Source organism: Culex quinquefasciatus, chromosome 2 (genome assembly GCF_015732765.1).
Source record: "Culex quinquefasciatus strain JHB chromosome 2, VPISU_Cqui_1.0_pri_paternal, whole genome shotgun sequence".
In the NCBI taxonomy this organism is placed as follows: Eukaryota; Metazoa; Arthropoda; class Insecta; order Diptera; family Culicidae; genus Culex; species Culex quinquefasciatus.
The window spans coordinates 19788380-19811645 of NC_051862.1; the positions used below are offsets into that span (position 1 = coordinate 19788380).

Here is a 23266-nt window from a genome sequence, read left to right on the forward strand (position 1 = left end):
CGTCAGTTCGAATCCCGGGGTGGATGGAAGCTAAGGTGTAAAAAGAGGTTTGCAATTGCCTCAACAATCAAGCCTTCGGACACCTAGTTTCGAGTAGGAATCTCGCAATCGAGAACGCCAAGGCAATGCTGTAGAGCGAATAATTTGATTTTTTTTTTTTTTGAAAACCTTTAAAAAGTTGGTAGCCATTGCTACCAAGGTTTTTGGGAATTAAAAAAAAATTATTGTTATTTATAACATTTGGAACAAATTTGCATTGGTAGCACTAGGTTAAGACAACAAGAAGCAAAGGAGTCACCTTTAACTTAAACATAGTAAAAAACAGATGGTCAAAACTGTTAGAATAAAAATGCAGAAATTTGTTTTTGGTAACCTCATCTTAACAATTACAGAAAAGTCACGCGATGCAAAAAAAGAAGGTCGTCTTGCTACCAAGTCATTTTGAATTTTTAAAGAGCTGTTTCGAATTTGTATGCCAACTATTTGATTTTATTGTTTTGGTAGCACTTGGTAACGACAACCATCAACTGAGAATTTATACAAATAAATTACTGTTGTCAGAAGAAGGGAATTCTGGTAGAAATAAAAAAAGCTGAGGCACAACCCTAAGAGAACCTTTGCTACCAAGGCATTTTATATGATAAAACTGGATGTACTTTCTCTTTGGCAGAAAAGAACGTAGTAATAATGTTATGAACATAGCATAGATAAGCTTTTGGTGGTAACAGAAAAAAAAATCAGCTTGGATTAAACCTTTGGTAACCTTTGCTACCAATACCTGTTTTGAGATATCAAAAATTTATTCATGTTGTTCAAAAAATCTATTACTATGCTTTGGTAGTACTTGGTAACAAAAATTTATAGCAAGAGAGATTTATCTTTCAATTTATAGAAATTTCAGCATAGTCAAAATTATTAGCACAGATGAAGCATTTTTTTTTAACATTACGCTGAGGATTAACATGGGGATTAGGGCCAGATTAAATTTATAAGAATCATATTAAAAAGTAACGATCTATGGTTTCCTACAACCTAATGCTTTTCATTGAATCAAAATAATGGAGCTGAGGTATAACACTGAGAGAATTTTGGCTACCAATATACATTACATGTTAAATTTGAGTTTTGGTAGCACTTTTTAATAAAAATATTCAAAAAGGACATCATAAAAATGTAGAGAATTCATTAACTAAATTTTGGTAGCCAAAGTAACCGATATCGCTGCTACTAAGACGTATAAAGAAATAAGAAATAAGACTTATTAATTTAATTTAAAAATTGTTTTTCCATGGTAGCACTTGGTAACGATTATTATCAGCTAATGAGTTTTTAAACAGTGTTAAGATTCATGCAGAATTCAAATTGTTGCAGTACATTAACCAAATATTTCTCGTATTGGTAACTCAGGTTACCAAAAGCTAGTCGAAGTTACTTTAAATATTTTGACTTTAAAAAATCGAAGGTTTGATGGATAGTGTCACTTTTTATTAATATTTTTCGAACCAATTTTTTTTGGTAACCATTGCTACCAAAATATTTCTGAACGTGATTTCAACATTTATTAATTTTGCTCTACATACTACACACTTTTTATGTTGGTAGCCCTTGGTAACGATTACCATCAGCAAAAGGGTTTGTCCCGGAACGTTCCATTTATTGCCGTCACTCTCGAATAACTAAATTAAAGTCTTTTCACATTCACATCTGAAAACATTTTCCCGTTTGCTTGCCATCCTAGAAATCACAACCCCCTTCCCCCTCGAGAATGTCCTTTACGGGGACATTTCCTTTTCGTACTTTTTTTTTCTCCTCTTCTCTCAAGCAGCATCACCAACCATCACTAATTAAATTAATGTTATAGCGGCACCCCTACTCAAAGCTTGTGGGACCCCACCCCCGCGGGTGGTTGGAAAGAGGAAAATTTAATACCAATGATTCTTTTATTACACCGAGAGAGTGAGAGTACCCGTGCATTCTTCGTTCAATGTAGATTTTCCTGCTACACCAGGTTACGTAATGTTTTCCCAGCTAACGGGGGGGGATTTTAATTTTCCAAACTTTTGTTTTCCACCCATTTTCCGACCCAGTCGTGAGAGTCCATTTGGTAGCCAGCCGCCTGCTACCACCATCACCAGGACTACCTTTGGAGACCATTACGTCCTATTACTGGATTTTTCCGCGAAAAAAAAACTGAAAAGATTTAAAAAAGAGAAGAAAATGCCGTGGAAAAGCAGACAACTAACTGTGTGGCTGTGTGGGTGGGCGGGATAAATTTACGATTTATATAAACTCTTTTGCTTCATTTTCCCGTTTTCTAACCGAAGCGTTTTTTTTCTCTCTATTTTTTTTCAGAATGTGCGCCATGCTCCTGTCGGAGGTGTCCAGCTTTGCAGCGGCGATGCTGTTTGCGGTGCATCCGATTCACACCGAGGCGGTAAGTCCTTTCTTTTGAGTTTTTTTTCTATAGAGGAAAGAACCTGAGGGTAATTGGACCACCAAAGAGGGTGGAGGGGGTTGAACGTAATTGCGTGGAGGTTTTGGGGCGATTCTGGAAGGGTGATGTAATTCAATATGGAGGCGACAATGAGGCTGGATTGGATTTAGTATAATCTTGATTATTATCTCTTGGGGAGACTTAAAAATAAAATTTTCGAAAAAAATAAATTTTACAACTTTTTCAACAAAAATGAATCAAATCTAAAATTTAAATTATTCAGTTTTAAAGATGAAAACAAATTGAAAACCAAACAAAAAATCATTCAAAATTTAAGTGCATAATTAACCTGATTGTCTCAATTGTCATAAAAAATGCATTCTTCTGTGTATAAGACAAATAGAAAAAAAATAAAGAATTTCAAAAAAAGTAAAATCTAGAAAATAACTATCAGCTCTTTATCAGTCTTTTTAAATTTATTATATTAATTTTTATTCATTTTTTTCCAATAATTCAAACATTTTTTTGAATATTTTATACATTTATGATCAAGTTTATTATCATATATATTATTCATAAAATAATTTTTAATAATTAAAAAATAATATTTAAAAAAACTCAACCAATCAATGATTTGCCACTTTCTGCACATATATTTTACCGCAGACTTAGAGCGTCCAATTTCCCGAGGTTACAAATTTCCCGGGAAACGGGAAATTTTCAACCAATTTCCCGGGAAATCCCGGGAATTTCCGGGAAATTTAAATTTATTGAAAATTTGTTGTGATCTTGGTTCTGCTGCAACTAAGTTTTTTAGAACAGCGACTGAAAGGCTAAAACAAGTGTGAAGATCAATTAACAATTTAACTGCATGTAAAAAAACATAAAACTGCAAGAAAATGTCTTTTTTTTCTTATTTTAAAAGCATAAGCATAAGCATAGGTGCCCACCCGCAGTTGCTACTCCGTTATTGACCAGGACCTCCAGAAGTTACATCCACGAGCCGTGGAAGATAAGTGGGTGCTATTTTTCCTCGCTTCGCAACTTCTCAAAGGCCCCTATCATGCTGATCAATACCGGCGCCGGCCACGACCAGTGGTAGAGTCACGGGGAAGCGGATGGGAATGTTAGTCCGATACTTGAGTGATAGAGACCGCCCAATCGACTGCTTCTCCGACAAAGTATCACATGAGTTTTGAGGGGGTTAGTAGATGGGTATGAGGTCAGGATTCACGAGTGGCAGTGATGTGACCATGAGCATTTTGTTTATCGGTTGAAATTTCAAATCTTAGGCAGCCGGCTGCGGAAAGATAAATAATTGATTATTTAAAAAGTTTGTTTTAATCGAACGCGTGCCAACCGAGCGTTAGTGCTATGGGCTGGACTTATCAGTATATTTTTACTGTTGGTACAATTAAGATAACGCGAGCAAATGTCAAAAATAGTAGATGAGTTAATACTAAAACTACCAGTTGCAATAAATTATTACGATCAACGAATATAAACGAAAAGAAAACAGGACACCACGTAACCGATTGTAATGAAATTAAAACAATAACTTAAACTAACGAACTTAACCGGCGGCGTGCCTTCCTATCAACGATGACAAAAGAAGGACTTATAAAATTTAAAATATAAAAAAGGCTCCAAAAAACACGTTGCAAAGTAACCTCGAAGTCCTGCTACTCACAATCGAATCCGAGAGATAGCTATCTAGAATTTTAAATGTAGTATTAATTCGACCGCAATCCTCCAGAAATTCTTCGTCGGCGTGCCTTCCGATCAACGGTGATGTAGGAAGGGCTTTATTCATTAAAATGATTTTATATCATAAGCCTTAAAACATATTCGTCGGCGTGCCTTTCGATCATTAATGATATAGAAAGGACTTAGTCCAGCAATACAACTTGCTTGTCTCGAAAAAAAAAATCAGATCGTTTCTATCGAAAACTATGTAAAGAGAACAAAAAAAAAAACTCATCGGCCAACGAACGCGCGAACTATAAATAAAGAAAAAAAGAAGAAGAAGAAGAACAATCACCCCATGCACACAAACAGCGACACAAAAGAGATGAAACAACACGAATAAACAGGACTTCGCGTCCTCATAGGCACTGCACTAATGATGCCATTATTTAATTATATTGACCAATCACCCCATGCACACAAACAGCGACACAAAAGAGATGAAAATAACACGAAAAAAGGTCTGCGCGTCCTCATAGGCACTGCACTAATCAAACAGGACACCACGTAATGAAATTAAAACAATAAATTAAAAGAACTAAACCGGCGGCGTGTCTTCTGATCAACGATGATAATAGGAGGACTTATGGAAAATAAAATATCAAATAAAAGGCTCGAAACACGAATAATTCTACAAGGCGTGTGCGCTGCCCCACCATCAAAATTCCAGTTACGCGGATGTAGACATGCATTAAACATAAATTCAGTCACACTCTCAAACACACAGGAGCCATCACAGATGCTTGAAATATTAAATTCAAAGTTGCATGTGAATCGTGGACTTCACGAAAATTCACTAACATAATATTATTATGATCAAAACTGAAATATTGAAAAAAACTCAACATCGCTTGTTTTGAAAATTGTCAAGAAGTTTGAATAACAACTAAATTTACAAAATATCAACTATTGGTTTAAAATCGGAGACTAAGTACCAAGTTTAAGATCACTATATTTCCTAACAAACATTTCTCGTTTAAAATTTCCTAGAAAACAAATAAAATACAAATAAAATAAAATAATATCAGCGATAACAACTCCCCACTTCAAATTGGGTTGAGTTTCCACTAATATAAGAAAATGGATAGTTCCAAACAAGCGTGCTAAATGCATTAACTCACCCCTCAGTGAGTGCTTAGAGTGAATGGCACTCATGTGCTCTGACAGCTCTCACGCGCAAGTGGCGCTCACAAACATCTCTCATTCATCCAGCTCCACACAAACACACACATATTTGAAAAGTCAACATGAAACGCGCTCACCGGGTTCTGGAGAGAATAATCGTTGGTCCTCATCTGCCACCGCAGCATCGAATCGGATGCATCAATATCAACTGAGCTGACGACGTCAATCAATCCTCAACCGCCTGGATTTCAGTTTCACTCCTGTCATTGAACGCCTCACAAGGCTCGCGGATTCAACTGTGTGCAGCTTCCACACAACATCACCTCTATGCAATTAACTGCGACACACCGCAAATCTTCCAGTTGATCACATTTCATAACAATCTTCAAAAAATGATCATTTCAACATAGTTGGCCATGAACACTCTCCTTCATCACACACACTTGACAATCTGTGGTTACACCACACGCGAAAACTGTCACCTTAGGTTAGGGTTGGGTTACACTCAATTTCCTCACACACTTCTCATGTGAACTCACACACACTTCGGCAAAAGCCGATTGAGGGCAGAAGCCCACCACTTCTGTACCGCCATATTGGAATTTATGCTCCACAAGCTCCGAAAACACTTTTCACTTTGAAATAAAATGCACTTTCCATCGTATTTAACAAAAATCTTCACCATTCTCGTACTCACTCCGAACCGACGCATCGAGTAGTACACTTTATACTGCGTTTTTCTTTATATTTCACGCGAATAGCTTGGAATTTGTAAACGCGCATTATTTGTCCGGCCGTTCCCTCTACACTCCAAATACTACCTCTTTTTTTTCTTATTTTAAAAGCTCCAATAGTACAATAAATCAATGTCATTTATTTTTTATAAAGGAAATTACACAGTGAGTAGTGGAACAGCATCTAATTCCGTCGTACCTCTTATGTTGGCAGGTCAGCACTTTGTCGTTCAATTACAACTCATTGAAGGCGATTTCAACTGAAATAGAGTGATAAATAGCTCAATAAGAAGTGAGCAAGCAAGTTGCAAAATTAGTTGTTTAAAGAGAAAAAAATTGCAAATTGGATGGAGTTAGGAGCGAGTGCTTAACTTGCGAAACCTACGAGAATTTCCCCTGAAATGAATCCATACTCCACAATCATACAAATTATTTTTTTGCCTCTGTGACCAGTAAAAGAGAGCGTGGTTTGATACAAAAAGTTGCAGAAGTTATGTTTTTCATGACAAATAACATTTCCAAAAAAAAGTCATATTGGTTTCAGTTCTTGGACAAAATGACAAAGCAAAAATCAAACTTCTCTGATTTGTTTTACTTCAAACAACTCAATGTTCCCGTAGCTTCAAAAATTTTCTGTTATCGGATATCAAAGTGTCTGATAATCTGATTAATTGTATATGAGCAATAAAATAAATTTAAATGAACAAAATCATCTTCATTTATTTTTCTCTGAGCATCTTAAAAAATGGTTCCAAAAAGTAAGGAAAATGTGTACTTTTGCTTAAATTTACAAATTTCCCGGGAAACGGGAAATATTATTTTTCGGGATATCCCGGGAATTCCCGGGAATTTTTTTCCCGGGACGGGAAATTGGACGCTCTACGCAGACTGAAAAAATAACTACGGCGATGTGACGTAAATCTAATTTTCTTAAAATAATAGATTGCTTGCAAAACAGCAGAGACTATTGACAAAAAAAATCACAAATTCGAAGTTGTTATTGTTACTTTCCTAATTTTAATCCATTTTTTATAGACATATTTTAAATTTTTATTACCAAATTTCAAGCGAATTCACATAAGAGCAATTCCAGCTCAAATCTGGAATTTTTCAGGTACTTTTGTACCCGACCCTCTCCGATTTTATTTAAATATTTTTGTATTTCGTAAGTTAAAATTTCCGCAACTTAAGGCCGTTGCATCGTACCACAAAGTGATTAAAGACAAACTTGTAGGAAATTGGACAGGTTTTCTGAAAAAAAATACACTGGAAGAAAAATACACGCCACTTCTATGGGATTTTTTTAATTTTTAAGTTTAAAAGTTAAATATACAGGTGATGTCAAGATTTTTTTTTCGTTCAAATTTTTGAGGAAATTTCCTCACATATTACAAAAAGACTCACGAAAAATGCAGAATGGTTTCTCTCTCCTTAAAAAAATACAAAAATCATTTCCTAATTCTGTTTTTTTTTTTATAGTGGTCTAAAAGTCAAAATGGTCAAAAACCGAATGCGGGATTCGCTTTTCCAGACAATTTTACATAAAAGTCTTCATATTGACGATTGTCCTATGTCCAATCCTTGTGAAGATACAGCGGGTTTAAAAAAATGTTTAAAAAAATCCGTTTTGTGATGGTTCTGTGCAATTTCTATATGACAGACTTGATTTTTCAGTCATGAAAATATTTTTAACCGGAAAGCACGTCCAATTTCTCATTAGCTTGCCTTACTTACCTGAAAATAAAAACAAGCTTGCAAACATCTATATTTTTTATTCATTTTTACAACTTTTATTATAATAATAAAATTGAAAATAACGTTTATTCACTTTCAAAAATTGTTGCATGGATTAATATAATTTTTTTTAACGAGACCATGAATTGGATTGTAATGCCCAACTATTTTTCCAATTATAGTTTATAATGATCGTCTTTTTCTAAATTATAAGTCCTTAAATTTTACTTTTTCATAAAAAAATTGTGAAAATGGTCGAAAGCTTGATATTTTTCTTTGAATTTTTTCAGAGATTTTTTGCAATATAAAAAAAGAAATGCCTTAGTTTTAACATTCTGGAAAAGTCAGAAATTCAAAAATGGGATTCGAGGTGCCACCCTGAAATAAATTGCAATTATACAGAAAAATAACTTAATTGCAGAAATTATCAACTCAAGTTGGCTGAATTTGGCAAAATTTTTAAATACTTCTTGAATTTGCTCTCTTTTTTTCGCCCTTTTGAAATGTAAGACTTGATTATAAAAAAAGAAAATATTTTTTCGAAAGGATTGGAAAATTTCACGAATGTTTCATATTTTAACATTAAAAATCGGACCATTAGTTGCTGAGATATCGACATTAAAAAATAGTGGGTTGTTTGAGTGAGACTTGGAAAACATAAAATTTCCTGTTTTTAAATACAACCGTATCAACAAAGTTCAAAAAAGCAAAATAATCATAGATATTTTTTTTTCAATAGTATGCAAACATGGACACTAATTAAAAAAAATAATAACTGTGACTATTTTCAACAAAATTTCCTAAAAATGGCTACAACTTGAAAACGATCCACTTATCAAAATTTCACTAAAGTACTTTTTGATTGCAAATTTGATTTTGCATAGGATGACAAATTTTTGGGTACAATATTTCTATTTTTTTTTTTAAATCAGTACTGATTCAAAAAATCATAAGTTGGTCAAAGATTTTTTACGCAACCTGGAAATTTCTAAAAAGTTGGCAGTTGATGTCTTCTAAAACATATCAAAAACTAAAAATAGTGTTTTTTTTTTGCAAATCCAGTTTTAGTGACAAAAAGTGAAAATAATAATGACAAAAAAAATTTCCGTGTATAATTTTTTTCAGTGTAGTCCTTATCCAAACCTACAACTTTACCGAAGACATTAAATCGATCAAAAAAATCCTTCAAAAGATACAGATTTTTGAATTTTCATATATCAATTTTGTATGGACAGCTGTCAAATTTGTATGGAATATTATATGGACAAACTAATGGTTCAAAATGGCTTCTTTGGGCATACCGAAGGCACCAAAAAAGTACAAAAATCGTATGACCGAAATCTCAGAGAATTGCTCCATAATATTTTAAGTGCAATTAATCTAAATATTTTTAAAAAATCACAAAATTATTGAAGTGTTTGCAAATATTTTTCTATCAAGTATGCTCGGAATTTTCGACTTTTCTGTATAGAAAAAATACAAATTTCCGAGTAGCCACTTAGACTACCCCTTTTATAGTTTATTGCAAAATATGGAATGTCAATATGAAAAAATGGGTAGAAATTAGATCTAACTTGTGTATTCTGATCGATTGATTGAAATGTTTTTTTATTTAGTAAGATTTCCAAAAAAAAAGATTTTATAACAAAAACCCCTACATCGTTACTTCCCGCCAAACAACATTTTTAAACGTTGAAGAGCACACCCAAAATACGAAAAAAAAAGAAAATCTGCATTTTCTGCAACCATTCCCGCAGCCAAATCAGCAGCAGCAGTGGAAGCGAAAATGTTTAAGAGCTCTCCAGAGGGAAGATTTCATAATCGTTTGCTTCATTCCGTGATGCTAAATGCGAGTTGGGGTGGGTCTGCCACAAATTGAAACTTTGCATGGCAAAGGGACTTTTTCCTTCTCTTTCTCTGTGTCGGGACGATGATGAGGATGATGAGGACGACGACCGTGAATACATATTTACTTGTGTGATGAAAAAATAATACCTCGTCCCGCGATCGTTTTCCCGGGCGCTTTTCCAGGGTTTTTCACTCCCTCAAAAGAGGGAGAGCGCCTGAAGGTAGACTTCCTTCATTCCGGGGGTTTTCAAATTGATGTATACGTGCAATTAAGATGAAATTATCCTCCTTTTAGGAAAAAAAATAAAGAAGTTTCCGCGGAAAAACGCTCTTCAAAAATTTAGGTCGATGTAAACTTCCATCGCTCTCTCTCTCGCTGGAAATCGAAGAATCAATTACTTATGCCAATTAGGGGATCGGTTTCGGTGGAAACTGCCTGCACACAAATTCACTTCCCGGGCAAAACGATGAATAAATTTAATTATGAATCAGCCGACCCGATTGAACGGTTGTTCTCGACGTCGTGATTTGAATTTACAACCCCGTGCGACGACGACGTTTGACGTTCAGCCGAGATGTGTGTGCGCCCAGCAGCATCCAATTGGAGAATCCATCAGCGAGGTGACATTTGGCCAGGGTCTCTCCGTCAGGATAATTGGATTACGTCAAACCGTCGGTGCGACGGCTTCCTTCGGCATTTGTGATTTGCGTAATTGACTTTGGTTCATTGAATTCTCGATTGGATTCTGGAGGGGGTAAGGGAAGAGGCTGCCCGGGTTATGTTTTGTCTTTGGAAAGCTGAATCTAATTGCATCATCTTGAAACGACTTGAAAAACGAACATCTTAAAAGAGACATTAAAATGAAATCAAAGATTCATTGCAGAAAGCTAAACATTCCACTCCTGAAACGGACTTCACATTGATAGTTTTTATGCAATTTTAGCATAGAATTTTATAAATTTTACATCCTTGTCTGTTCTTCAGATTTTATCAAAAACTGTGATTTTAAAAACTGAATTTAAAGAACTTTAAGAATTTTAAGAATTTTAAAATTTAACTCGAATTTTAAGAATTTAAAGAATTTAACTCGAATTTTAAGAATTTAAAGAATTTTGAAAATTTAAAGAATTTTGAAAATTTTAAGAATTTTAAAAATGTTAAGAATTTTAAAAATGTTAAGAATTTTAACAATTTTAACAGTATCAAGATTTTTAAGAATTTTAAGAATTTCAAAAATTTTAAGAATTTTAAGAACTTTACGATTTTTAAGAATTTTAAGAATTTTAAGAATTTTAAGAATTTTAAGAATTTTAAGAATTTTAAGAATTTTAAGAATTTTAAGAATTTCAAGAATTTTAAGAATTTTAAGAATTTTAAGAATTTTAAGAATTTTAAGAATTTTAAGAATTTTAAGAATTTTAAGAATTTTAAGAATTTTAAGAATTTTAAGAATTTTAAGAATTTTAAGAATTTTAAGAATTTTAAGAATTTTAAGAATTATAAGAATTTTAAGAATTTTAAGAATTTTAAGCATTTTAAGAATTTTAAGAATTTTTAGCATTTTAAGAATTTTAAGAATTTTAAGAATTTTAAGAATTTTAAGAATTTTAAGAATTTTAAGAATTTTAAGAATTTTAAGAATTTTAAGAATTTTAAGAATTTTAAGAATTTTAAGAATTTTAAGAATTTTAAGAATTTTAAGAATTTTAAGAATTTTAAGAATTTTAAGAATTTTAAGAATCTTAAGAATTTTAAGAATTTTAAGAATTTTAAAAATTTTAAGAATTTTAAGAATTTTAAGAATTTTAAGAATTTTAAGAATTTTATAATTTTTAAGTATTTCAATTTTTTATAATTTTAAGAATTTTAAGAATTTAATTTTTTTATTATTTTAAGAATTCTAAGAATTTAATTTTTTGTTTTTCTTCTGATTTTTTCAATTCTTAATTTATTTATGAAGTTGAAGATTGGTTAATTTTTTTTTAATTTATGAATTTTGTAAATTTAGTTTTTCGTCATCTCAAAATCCAATTATTTACAAAACTGAAAATTAACCTGACAGCTTTCACCACATTTTTGAGCCAACCCTCCACCTCTCACATCTCTTTAACGATATCATCCGTCAAAATGACACTCGCGAGTGCCCGCCTGGTTGCTCACTAGATAAGACCATCACACAAGCCTCAAACATTTTTCCGTGGACTCGTAAAGCTTACGCGAGAGTTGATTTACAGCTTATGTCCTCTAGACCTTTTCACAGCCGGTCTGCGGGAGAGACTCTTTCAGCCAAGATTGACAAAAGGCCCGGGAACGGCCTGCGGGTAGGCCACGTGATGCGATTAAAAGTCGACGACCTCCTCTGTCTGAGCCGGGGTGGGTTTTTGGATTAATTTTTCTAGCAGGATGAATTTTGGAGCAAAAAATCCTGAAAAGAGGCTGCGAAGGAAGAAAAGACGTCGTGCGGTTAAGTCGGGAAAGGGAGCCATTTCTTTTGAGAAACGGAATTCGGCAAACATTCGGGGATTGTGGAGTCTGGCAAAATGGCACCAAATGAAACGGGCTTGATTTGAGTGACTCTTGGCTGGGCATTGATGCGTTGAGGGGAGGGAATCTCTTTTCTGAAGGATTACCCAGCAAAAGAGATTGAAATGGTTACGGAACGAAATGACAAGATGTGTGGGCGGTTTTTGGAAGATGGAGTTTGACAGTTTTGACGAAATTGACATCATCGAAAATAACGAAAAACTCCAGAGGATGGAATTTGAATTTGACAGATTGACAGCTTTTTCTACTCACCTTCATCGCCAATCACATGTTTCACTTCACAACACTGTACTTACCTTGGTTTGAATCACTAACACCTGGTACTTCCATGTTGAAGTCCGTCATTGAGAAGCAGAAAACTCTTAATAATACATAAAACTTGAAGTCAGTAAATTTGAAGGGACCAAAAACAGTACAAGCCTTGAAAAGTTTTATGAAATCAAAACAACTTCTGATATCAAGAAGACAATCATTGCCGTATGGAAACCAAAACCATCTTGCTAATGAAACTTCAAGCCTTCAGGCTCTTTCCAATGTAAATTCCACCAAATCGTTTCCCTCGAACTCCTCGCAGGCATCGAATACCGCATAATCAAATTCCAATTTTCCTCCATCCTTCCTTCGAAGCGGAGAGGGTTGTGGGGAAATTTCCACCAATTGTTTCTGCAACCAGTCTAGAAAAACTTTCCATTCACCTAATTTATTCATTACAATTCTCCAGCAAGGACGAGCCCCTCTATTTGTATCTCCCTCCAGTAATCAGTGTGTGAGCTCACATACGCTTCAATTACCCGAAGCAGTGACTTCAACACAGGCCTTGGGGCCATTCAAGCTCTCGAGTGTGGAACCCACTGTGTTGATCCACCAAACAGAGAAAGAGAGAAAAAAAAATCTAAACTCATTCTGCATTCATGCCGTAAAACGATTAAATTAAGTGAATAATTTATATTCGGAGAAAGTTGCCCGGCCTAGGACGAGCTCGCTTTTGTTCTTCTCTGCGAGCTGACCGCAGTGCCATTTATGATTGGGAAACGTACCGAAAGTGACTCGGGCCAAGGAGTTTATTAACTATTAGTACCCGACTCGTTCGGAGTCGATCCTTAGACGACAACAACGCCCGCAAAAAGCAGATTGTGTGTGTTTTTTGCCAGTGTCGAGTCGAGAATAGCCATACTCTCTTAATTGGACTCAAGTGTGGGATAAGTTTGGAATCACACGTTCGCAACGATATTGCCGGGCCCGAGAGAGCTGCCTAATCTGGTCAACGATGTTGGTTTGTTGGAGGAGAAGAGGTTGAGATTTGATGCTATTCCTGGATGGGATATGCAAATGACTAGGAAGTGCCCCCCTGAAGGTAGGCTGAGCAAACTGGGAAAGCAATCTCATATTTTGATTTCTATTACGGACGTCGAGATTTATAATGTGAGCAAAAACCCTTCACAAATTGATGTGATTTAGTGTGGCTTAGAGTGTAGTGACGATTGCTTCTCAAGTACGGACTTCAAATTTGAGGTACCAAGTTAAGAAATTGAGTTCGGCGAGGTGTTTGTGTGTACTTTCAAGGTAAGTTTTTGATGTGATTTTAAGTGACTTGTGTGAAAAAAGTGAAAAAGTGTTGGTCTGTCAATCTGTCAAAACGAGCAGTTTTATTGTCAATTTTAACTGTCATGTCTTAAAATTGACAATGCTGCCCTCTGTTGAAAAAGTTAAGCATTAGGAAGATCATTTGCTTGCGATTAAATATAAGGTTTCTGTTTCTGAACCAACCATGCAAACCCTACTTTCTTGGAAATATCCCTGAAAGTATGTTGTTCGAGACGGTTCTGTCATTTCATAATTATGATAACAGTTACGAACTTAGGTTTTGTGGAATTGACTGAAAATCAACTCAAGAAAGTGCTGAGGAAATATTTGGTTAGGTTACCCCTAAATGTTGGCTGAGCAAATAGATTTGAATTCAATTACAGACTTCATGGTCTGATTGAAGTTACGTGGAATTAAACTAACTCCGATGTGGAACGATTTTCAAATATTGGTGTGATTGAATGTTTCTACAATTGCAGTGGCAATTGCTTCTCAAGTACGGACTTCAAATCTAAGGTACCAAGTTGAAGTAATGAGATTGACGAGGTGATTGAAAGTGTTATCAAGGTAAGTTTATTTTGTGATTCAAAGTGACTTGTGTGAACAAAGTGAAAAAATATTGGTCTGTCAATCTGTCAATACGAGCAGTTTCACTGTCAATTTTAACTGTCATGTCTTAAAATTGACAGCGCTGCTTTTTGTCAATTGCAAGTCTACTATCCCGGAATCTATGCTCTCAATTATTCGAGTTTTGTTCTCAGAAATAAGTGAAAAGCATTAGAAAGACTATTTGCTGGCGATTAAGAGAAATGGAAATTAATTTCTATTTCTCAACCAACAATACAAACCTCATTTCTTGGAAATACCCCTGAAAGTAGGCTGCACGGTGGACGGTTTTGTCTTTTCATAATTTTGTTTACAGTCATGGACCCCGGTTTTGTGGAAATGATTTAAAATTAACTAGAGAAAGTGACGGTGAATTGTTTGTCTAGTTTGTAAAATGTTTGTTTGCTTGACGACTTGGGAAATAACCCCTAAATGTAGGAAGATCAAATTTTAGTTTTGTTTTATACAATCAAATAGAGCTTCGTGGAAATAAGCTTACTTTGATATTGAGAAATATTGAAAAATAAATTGTTTGAGCTGCCTCTCTAAAACGGACTTCAAATTTGAGGTATCAAGTAAATGAAGTTGTGTCAATGAAGTGATAGTGAGCAAAGTTAAGGTAAGTGAAGTAAAAGTGAGCAAAGTTAAGGTAATTGAAGTGATAGTAAGCAAAGCTAAGTTAAGTAAAAGGATGTCAAGTGAAGCAGAGTGATAAGAAGTGAAGTGAAATTTATGAACTAAGTGAATCAACCAGGCAATCTGTCAAAACGAGCAGTTTCACTGTCAATTTTAACTGTCATGCCTTAAAACTGTCAACGCTGCTGCCTGTCCACGCCCTTTATCGGAGTTTCCCAGCCACCACGCACTCGTTTATTCAAATTCCCAGAAAAGCCCATTTTTATCACCACCCACACCAGTAGCTTCCCATCTACGCCACATCGATTCCGGTACATTTCACCTCCTCAGCAGTCGCTCTTAAGCCAATCGTCACTGGCCCAAGGTTCAAGTGTGGGCCAGGATAAAATTGCCAGCTTAAATTTTTCCACTCATCGCCGTTGAAGTCCCGTTCGCGAGCCTAGTTCCTGCCAGATAGAGTCGAGCGCACGAAACTTTAAGCTGGATTATTTTTCCCCAACCCTCTTTCCACTTTTCAGTCCAGCTGGACTCGGTTGGCTGGCCAGCCATAAATCGCTAAGCTCTAAAATTTTTACCTACCGCAGAAAATCCACACTCATAAAGTTTCATCGTCCTGCGGGAGGGTTGGGGAAATCGTCGGAAAATTCCACAAAACTCAAGAACCGCAACCAGAAAGGAGGGGGAGGGAGCAAACGGTTAGTGTGGTTGGTAGCCGTAAAATTTTTTTATCATACCGTCCGGATTATGGCTTTATAATACCCGGGCCGGGAATCGTCCTAGAGCAATCTCCCTGCGGGAGAGGTGTCGTCCAGGACGACGGTGCTATCTCTACAGCAGACAAGATTGAAAGATTCCTTCGTTAGCGAAAAGAAACTAAAAAATTGCAATGTTTCGAGCAAGATGGCGAAAGTCAACGGGGGGAAACAATTTCATTGCTTAGGAAGTGGATTGAGGCTCGGGATATTTGCATACCACTATGACGAGAGTCTACTGGACGAAGTCTTTGGGTGAAAATCTCGGGTATACGAAAATAGCTGCAAGGTGTTCCGGCCTTTCTGCGTCATGCGAGACTTGGTTCCACAGGACGCACACACGGAAAGCGCCTGGAAGTAGGCAAAACTAGCGCATTGGGATGAAATGGTAAAGCGTCACCTCTATTACGGACTTCATGTTGGTAATACGACTTACGAACATACATTAAATTGAGGTGTAAAGTGTATATTGTGTTTTCATCTCAATTACGGACTTCAGCATTGTGGTACCTACTTGAGTATGAAACGAGAAATGAGGTGAGGTAAGTTTTTGAAGACAGTGAATTAAATTGAGGATTTTAAGGTAAGTTTGTGAAAGTGAAAATGAGTGTGTTCCTGATTTCCAAGTCTGTCAATCTGTCAAAGTGAACTGTCAATTCTGTCACCAAATCTCATCCAAAATAACTAATTTCAACTTATTTTGGATGACAATCTTTCCGTTCCCTGCACGGACTGCGTCGGCTACGTTGACGTCGTCCAACGGGAAAGGAAAATATTTGGACTGGTGTACAATGAACCTTTCCTGTTCCGGGATTGCTCGTGGAGGCCTTTAGGGGCATTTGCAAGACAAGCCCCGGTGCGTGGTTGGGTTTCGTGAGGTGACCTTTCCATGGCTGCGCGCTCATCATTGTGGAAAATGTTGCGTGGAAGGATTATTCAGCTTCAATAATGGTTAAATTTAATGTGTTATAACCATGTATCCAATTTGAATTTATTCTAGCGAATAAAATTTAAAAATAATTGGATACAAAGCAAAAGCTTTCCATTTGAACGCCCTGGGGATAATTCTCCCAAACGATGTTTTTGTGTCCGATCAATGTGCGATAAAATTTCGCTTCAATCCCTTTGAAACAATTAGTCGGAAATTTCCCGCAAGCATCAAATCCAAAAATAGCAACGACAAAAACAGGTTTTTCCACGCAGAAAAAAATTTCCCCGAATTAACCACGGCACAAAACGTGAAACATTTCGGCGGATCACTTTTTTTGCTGGCCCTGAAAACACCAACTAGAAGCAAAAAAAGCGGTGGGCATTGTTCCGGAAACTAAATTAAAAACGGAGTACTACAAAAATAGACGCGTGCACACGCACAAGGTAGGTGCACGTACAGGCTCGAAAATAAAACAAACAAAAAAGTAAAACACATTTTGTGGAACTGCTGTGCAACACAAATGCGCGCGAAAAGCAAACCAATTTGCAACTGCAACGAGTCTGCAAAGTTTGAAGGGTTGAAAAAGAGCCGTTGAGTTGGGTTAATTTGATCTCTTTTATAAAATTGTTGAAATCTGATTTAAAATATTTCAATTTAAAAGAAAATTTCTCTCTTGAAGCTGTTCCTAACAATTTCGTTGAGATTAACTTAAAATCGCACTCAAAGCTTGAGGTGGACGCCATGTTTTCAAAATGGCGTCCCTAACACACTCAGGAAACAAATCCTTGCTTTTCCACGCCGTTAATAAATGGAATTTAATAACTTTAAACAAATTGCTTCCACAGAGTGCAAAATTCTCGGGTGAACCCAGTTTCCCTGGAACCATGACGTGATCAACGGTGGCCATATTGTGTCCTGGAAGCAGCAAAAAAATCCCGCTTGGAATCGAAAATAATAGAACAAGCCAGCCCGCCGTGAGGAAGGCAACCCGCTAAACCAGTTGCATACCTGTCGGGGGTAAAAAGTGAGGGTTGTTGGAAAGGAACTCACAATAGTTTTACACAAAATGCACGAGCGCGCCCGGATGGTGGAAAATTGGGTGCAAAAACTAGAGCGAGATGGAACGTGTTGTTGTGGTAGTGTGGCTCTATTGTGTGACGTCAAAGCGCGAGAGTGTGGTTGTGAGGGAGCTTTTTTTGCACTTATTTTCTCTATTCAAGCTCTCGCGAAAACGGAAAATAAAGCCATAAATAATTTAAATTACTTTTGTTCACCATTCTTGGGGGCCTTGCACTGGTTGCATTTTTCACGTCACCGTGCAAGTTTTGCAGCGCGCGAATGCAAATTTGTGCGAACGCGAATTTTTTTCGGTTTGAAAACAGGAAAAAATTAAACGTCGAAATGGGGGTCGAAGAGCGCAGCGCTACGACCGCCGATGATAATAACCGTCGTTAGCGCGATGTAATTTATGGACCCGAATCAGCTGGGACTTATTGATTGGAAAAGTTGGTCCCAGCCCGGGAAGTCCCGCTAGCTGAGCGGGAAATTAATTTGCACTGGTTTTCTGGCGGAGGGATTTTGATTTTTGTTGCTGTTCCTCTGGGAAGCGTGGTTGATTTAAGCCGCAACATTAAGCGGGGGCTCGCGGTGCGGATTGATTAAGTGGCTGTTGGATTTTGATCCTGCACTGGGAGGACGATTTATCAACACCCATGCCTTGACAAACTGAAATAACCCATATAGCATTACAACGTTTTTCGAGTCTTGGACAGCACTGCCAATGTTAAAGAATGACAGTTAAAATTGGCTACATACAACATTTTACGTTTTGACAGATTGACTTATTGAAACTCACTTCATTTACTTTCCATCACTGTACATATCTGAGATCACTCAAAATTATGCTACTGCTCTTCGCTTGATTCACTTACTTTAAAACTTCTCAGAAAAAAGTTGCCTGATTGATGCCTTAAAGCTGAAGTCCGTGATTGAAGAGTAATTTAATCCTTTCCCTTGATCACAACAAGTTAATACGTAACTTCATCACATTTCATAAATCTGAAGTCCGTTGTTAAAGACACTTTTACTAATAATTGTTAGCATTTAATAATCTTTGGTGAAATTCGAATGCCAAAACAATTGAATAAAATAAAATCATAAGTTTACCAAGAATGTGAAACATTTCACTGAAATATTTCATATGCATCCGAAGCACCGGGAAAGCAAAGCAAAAATTAATTAATCTTAAATTCTAGCAAATTTTTATATAAAATATCGACTGTTTCGATGTTAATAGCTTATTTGAGACCCAAAGAAAGCCATTCACTAATATATCAGTCCTAATTTGTGCGATTCATAAGCAAAATCGAGTTTCCGAAATTCTAAGCAAAGCAGTCGGGATTTCGAGTCAGCTTGTATCAGTGTCCGGGATTTTAAGCACAACAAGTCATTTTAATTTTCAAATTTCGATGAAATTTTTTTTAGAAAAGAAATTTTTTGCACGCATTCTTTTAAAAGTGATTGTTTATACTTCATCCTGATGATATCTCTACATTTCCAACTTATTACATGATTTTTTGCCAGCTATAACAAAAATGATATGCAACTTAGTGTCCGGATTTCGAATCATGACGTTTTTGGATTGAATGAATCTTTTTGCATCATTAGTTCGTCCATTCAAGTCTACATACAATTTTGGCAGTAGAAATGATGTAAAAATATTCAAAACATCTATCTTGTGAACGGCTTTGTGATGTCTTCGGCAAAAATGAACGCATGACATAAAGAAAGTTTCATCAAATAACAAGAATTTTTAAGATACTTTTTTTCTCGACCCTTTCCGATTTCAATGAAACTTTGTAGACATGTTATCCTACGCTTAGGCAAGCCATGTTTGTGTATATCGAGCCAGTTTCACTCGATAATGACATTTGTGAAGAGCGTAAGTGTTTTCAAACAAATTTATGGGAAATTTGATCAGCTTTCCGAAAAAAATACACTGCAAGAAAAAAACACGCCAATTTAAAGAGATTTTTTGATTTTTAATTTTAAAAGTAAAATTTGAAGCTGAACCCACGATTTTATTTGTTCAAAATTTTTGTGAAAGTAGCCTACGATATTACAAAAAGACTCACAAAAAATGTAGGATAGAGCAACTCACCTAAAAAAAATATTTACTTAAACTGTTTCTTTTAAGTGCTCTGAACGTCAAAATTTTCAAAAACCAAACGTGGAATTCACTTCTCAAGACAATTTTACATAAAAGTCCTTGTGAAGTTGAAATGGTTTTAAAAATAAAAATGTTGAAAAATTTGGTTATTTGATGGTTTTTGGCAATTTCTATATGACATACATGATTTCTCAGTCTTGAAAACATTTTTACAGGAAAGCTCGTCCAATTTCCCATTGGATTGTCTTTGACCACATTTCAATTGGAAGTATTGGATTACAGAAATAAGCTAATTTTGCTAACATTGCTCATAACCACGCAGAAAATGTTTTGTAGAATCAGCCTGTACGAGTTTTGATTCAACAAAAATTTTGTTGAATATAATTAACGCCGATTTTGCGTTGAAACAAACTTTGATTTTCTCAATTTCACAAAAATCTTTTGTTGTTTTGAAAAAGTTGCTTTGACGTTTAGCGTTTATTCAACAAAAATGTTGATCTTCAAATCAACAAAATGTTTTGTTGATTCAAATATTCCTTATTTTTCTGCGTGACTCAAAACAGAATATTTTTTTCAGTGTAGTTCAGTTGATGGTAGTAACCTGGATCGTAAATTAGCTTAAATCTTCAAAAAACGAGTTATTTTGAAAAGGATAACATATAAACATAAGTATAAAAAAATGGCAACGATGTCCAATAAATTTTGAATATCTATTGCAATCACTTATTTATATTTGGGTCATTCCAGGTCAACTGGGTACACTTTTGGACTCGACCTTCACTGATTTCGATCAAACTTGGAGCGAAAGTTCATCTATCGATGTTTATCAGAAACCTCAAGTTATTTTTCTTTTAATCATAATTATGGAACTATTTGAACAAAAGACTTTCTACAGATTGCATTTGATAAAAAATGTCCAAGGAATTCGATTAAAATAAAATATTAATCCTTAAATGCCCCTTTATATTATTTGTTAATGTCTAAGATTTAAAAATTCACTTTTGAATAATTCCTTACATTTTTATTTTTTTTATCGCCATCGTGTTCCCGGACAATTTTACATAATAATTAATGTAAACCTCAAACTGAAATAAACTATTGGCGAGAAACAGCGATTTTACTGAAAAAAGTTCAATTCTGCGCAGCACTCTATCCAATAAATTCAATTATTCCTTGGACATTTTTTTATAAAATGCAACCTGTAGAAAGTCTTTTGCTCCAATAGTTGCAAAGTTATGGTTAAAAGAAAAATAAGTTTTTTAGAAAATCGTCAAAAAGAGGGCGGTGCCAAAAATAGAGGGGTGGTCTATTCAGCTCCAAACTTAGGTACTGATAACTATCGATAGATGAACGTTCCCTCCAAGATTGGTCCAAATCGGTGAAGGTCGAGTCCAAAAGTAAACTCAGTTGACCTGGAATGACTTATTTATATTTTTTCATCTAAAACATGGTAAATTAGGGGAACTATACCCTTTCGCAGCCTATTTCTACTATTGGCCTATCAGCACTTTGATCATGAATTACAGCTTTCATAAAGTGTTTTTCGACTGTTCCAAAGCAATAAATAGCTCAAACAAAAGTGAGCAAGCAACTCTCCATTTTTGATACTTCTGAAAATGTTGATTTTATAGCGGAAAACGGCAAAAGTGATGAGAATCGGTCGAACGGCTTGGAGTGATTAAAATGGGCATATTTTCTCTACAAGAACAATTTAAAATATTCAGTTTGTGCAACCATTGACTTTTTTTCTGAGAAGTCTTTATCAATAACTACATTTTTACCGAAGACACCAAATCAATCTGAAAATCCATTCTCAAGCGTTTTTGTAAGGACAGCTGCCGAAAAATTGTACAGAGATTTGTTAAGACGATCTAACAATGCAAAATGTTTTGCAAAATTCTTTGGTAAAAAAATACATAAAAAGTTGCATCCAAATAAATAAAAACAACAATATTCATTTTTTTTCATTTCATTTCATTTTATTAGGTTGCTTTAACAAATACATTGATGCAGTTGTTATCCTGAGCTGAGATATGGACTACCTTTCAACAGCTGATTTGTTCAAAATGGGGAGAGAGTTTACTGGTACTAAGGAGAACGAATTAGACAGAGAAGGAAAAAAATGCAAAAATAACCTTCGAAATAGCTAATAGATGTGGGATAGTTAGAGGAAATGAGGCATTCCTTAAACAACAATATTCAGTTTTCGATGAATTTGCTAGTTCATGAGACAATTGTCTCCAGCATCAAACTATCAAAAATTGATCAAACTTATCAAAAAAGTGCAGTATGATGTCTAAAACGCATTATAGATTTCCAATAAGTTAGGATTGCTCAGAGATTAGATAAGGATTAGATAAGGATTAGATTTATATTAGATTAGGATTTGATTAGGATTACATAAGGTCCTTATGATAAGGATTAGATTTAGATTAGATTAGTATTAGATTAGTATTAGATCAGGATAAAATTTGGATTAGATTAAGATTAGGTTAGAATCACATAAGGATTAGATTTGAATTAGATTAGTATTAGATTAGTATTAGACGAGGATAAAATTTGAATTAGGTTAGGATAAGATTAGGATTAGGATTAGTAGACATCATTTGTATTCAAGATTACAAGAAAAACAAAATATTCAAAAAAATAGATAACTGTTTTGAATCCACTATATGAAAATCTAAATTGCAAAATTCAAACAATTTGAATCTTTTGTGTTGATTATATCTCGTATGCAGTATTTTGAATGGTTTAAGTGATATAAAAAAATCAGCAAAGCTAAAAATGGCTTAACTTGAAATGATACAATGAGGATATTTTTGTAAAAAAGTAAACTATTACAGCAAGTTTATCAGTCACTTTTAATCGATCTTTCTTATTATTCTGCTCACAAGGATTCTAAATAAATAAATTTAAAATTTTATAAATCTTTGGAAAAAATTATAACTAAGCATCGACAACATTATTTAATTTTAAATTCTATCACTTTTTTCCGCGAGAAAAGTAAATTATGATACTCAAGATGACATTGAACAATGACATAAAATCATAAAACCAGTCAACTCTATGCTGAGCACAACTGTTGAAATTTTAGTTAAATTTTAAATGTTTGAGCTATCTCTTGATGATTTTTATGGATTTTACTTTTTGCGGTACTGGGCATCGGAATTTATCGACAGTTAAAGGCAAGTATATTTTCATTAAAAAAACTGAAGTTTTTGTTGTCCCCTGATTTTTCTAGCCATCATTGGAGGGTAGGCCGTCCCAAAAAAAATGAAAAGTTGTCAAATCTTCGGTGCTCACCCCTAGAATGATAAATTAGGATATCAGGAACAATGTTTTCATGCAACAAAAAATTCCCAAAAATGGTTTACAACTCGCGCGTGGAGCTTGAATGAAAAAAGTGCATTTTTCGAGTATTT

The 23266-nt window shown here is 35.0% G+C and overlaps 1 protein-coding gene across 1 annotated transcript in view; it reads left to right on the plus strand.

The window, feature by feature from the left end:
* LOC6051490 (protein O-mannosyl-transferase Tmtc3) overlaps nt 1-23266 on the plus strand; it is a 471860-nt gene that overhangs the window by 142624 nt on the left and 305970 nt on the right. The window contains exon 3 of the mRNA XM_038251901.1: nt 2353-2434. Within this exon, the coding sequence (XP_038107829.1) occupies nt 2353-2434 (82 nt within the window). The remainder of the gene's footprint in view (nt 1-2352; nt 2435-23266) is intronic.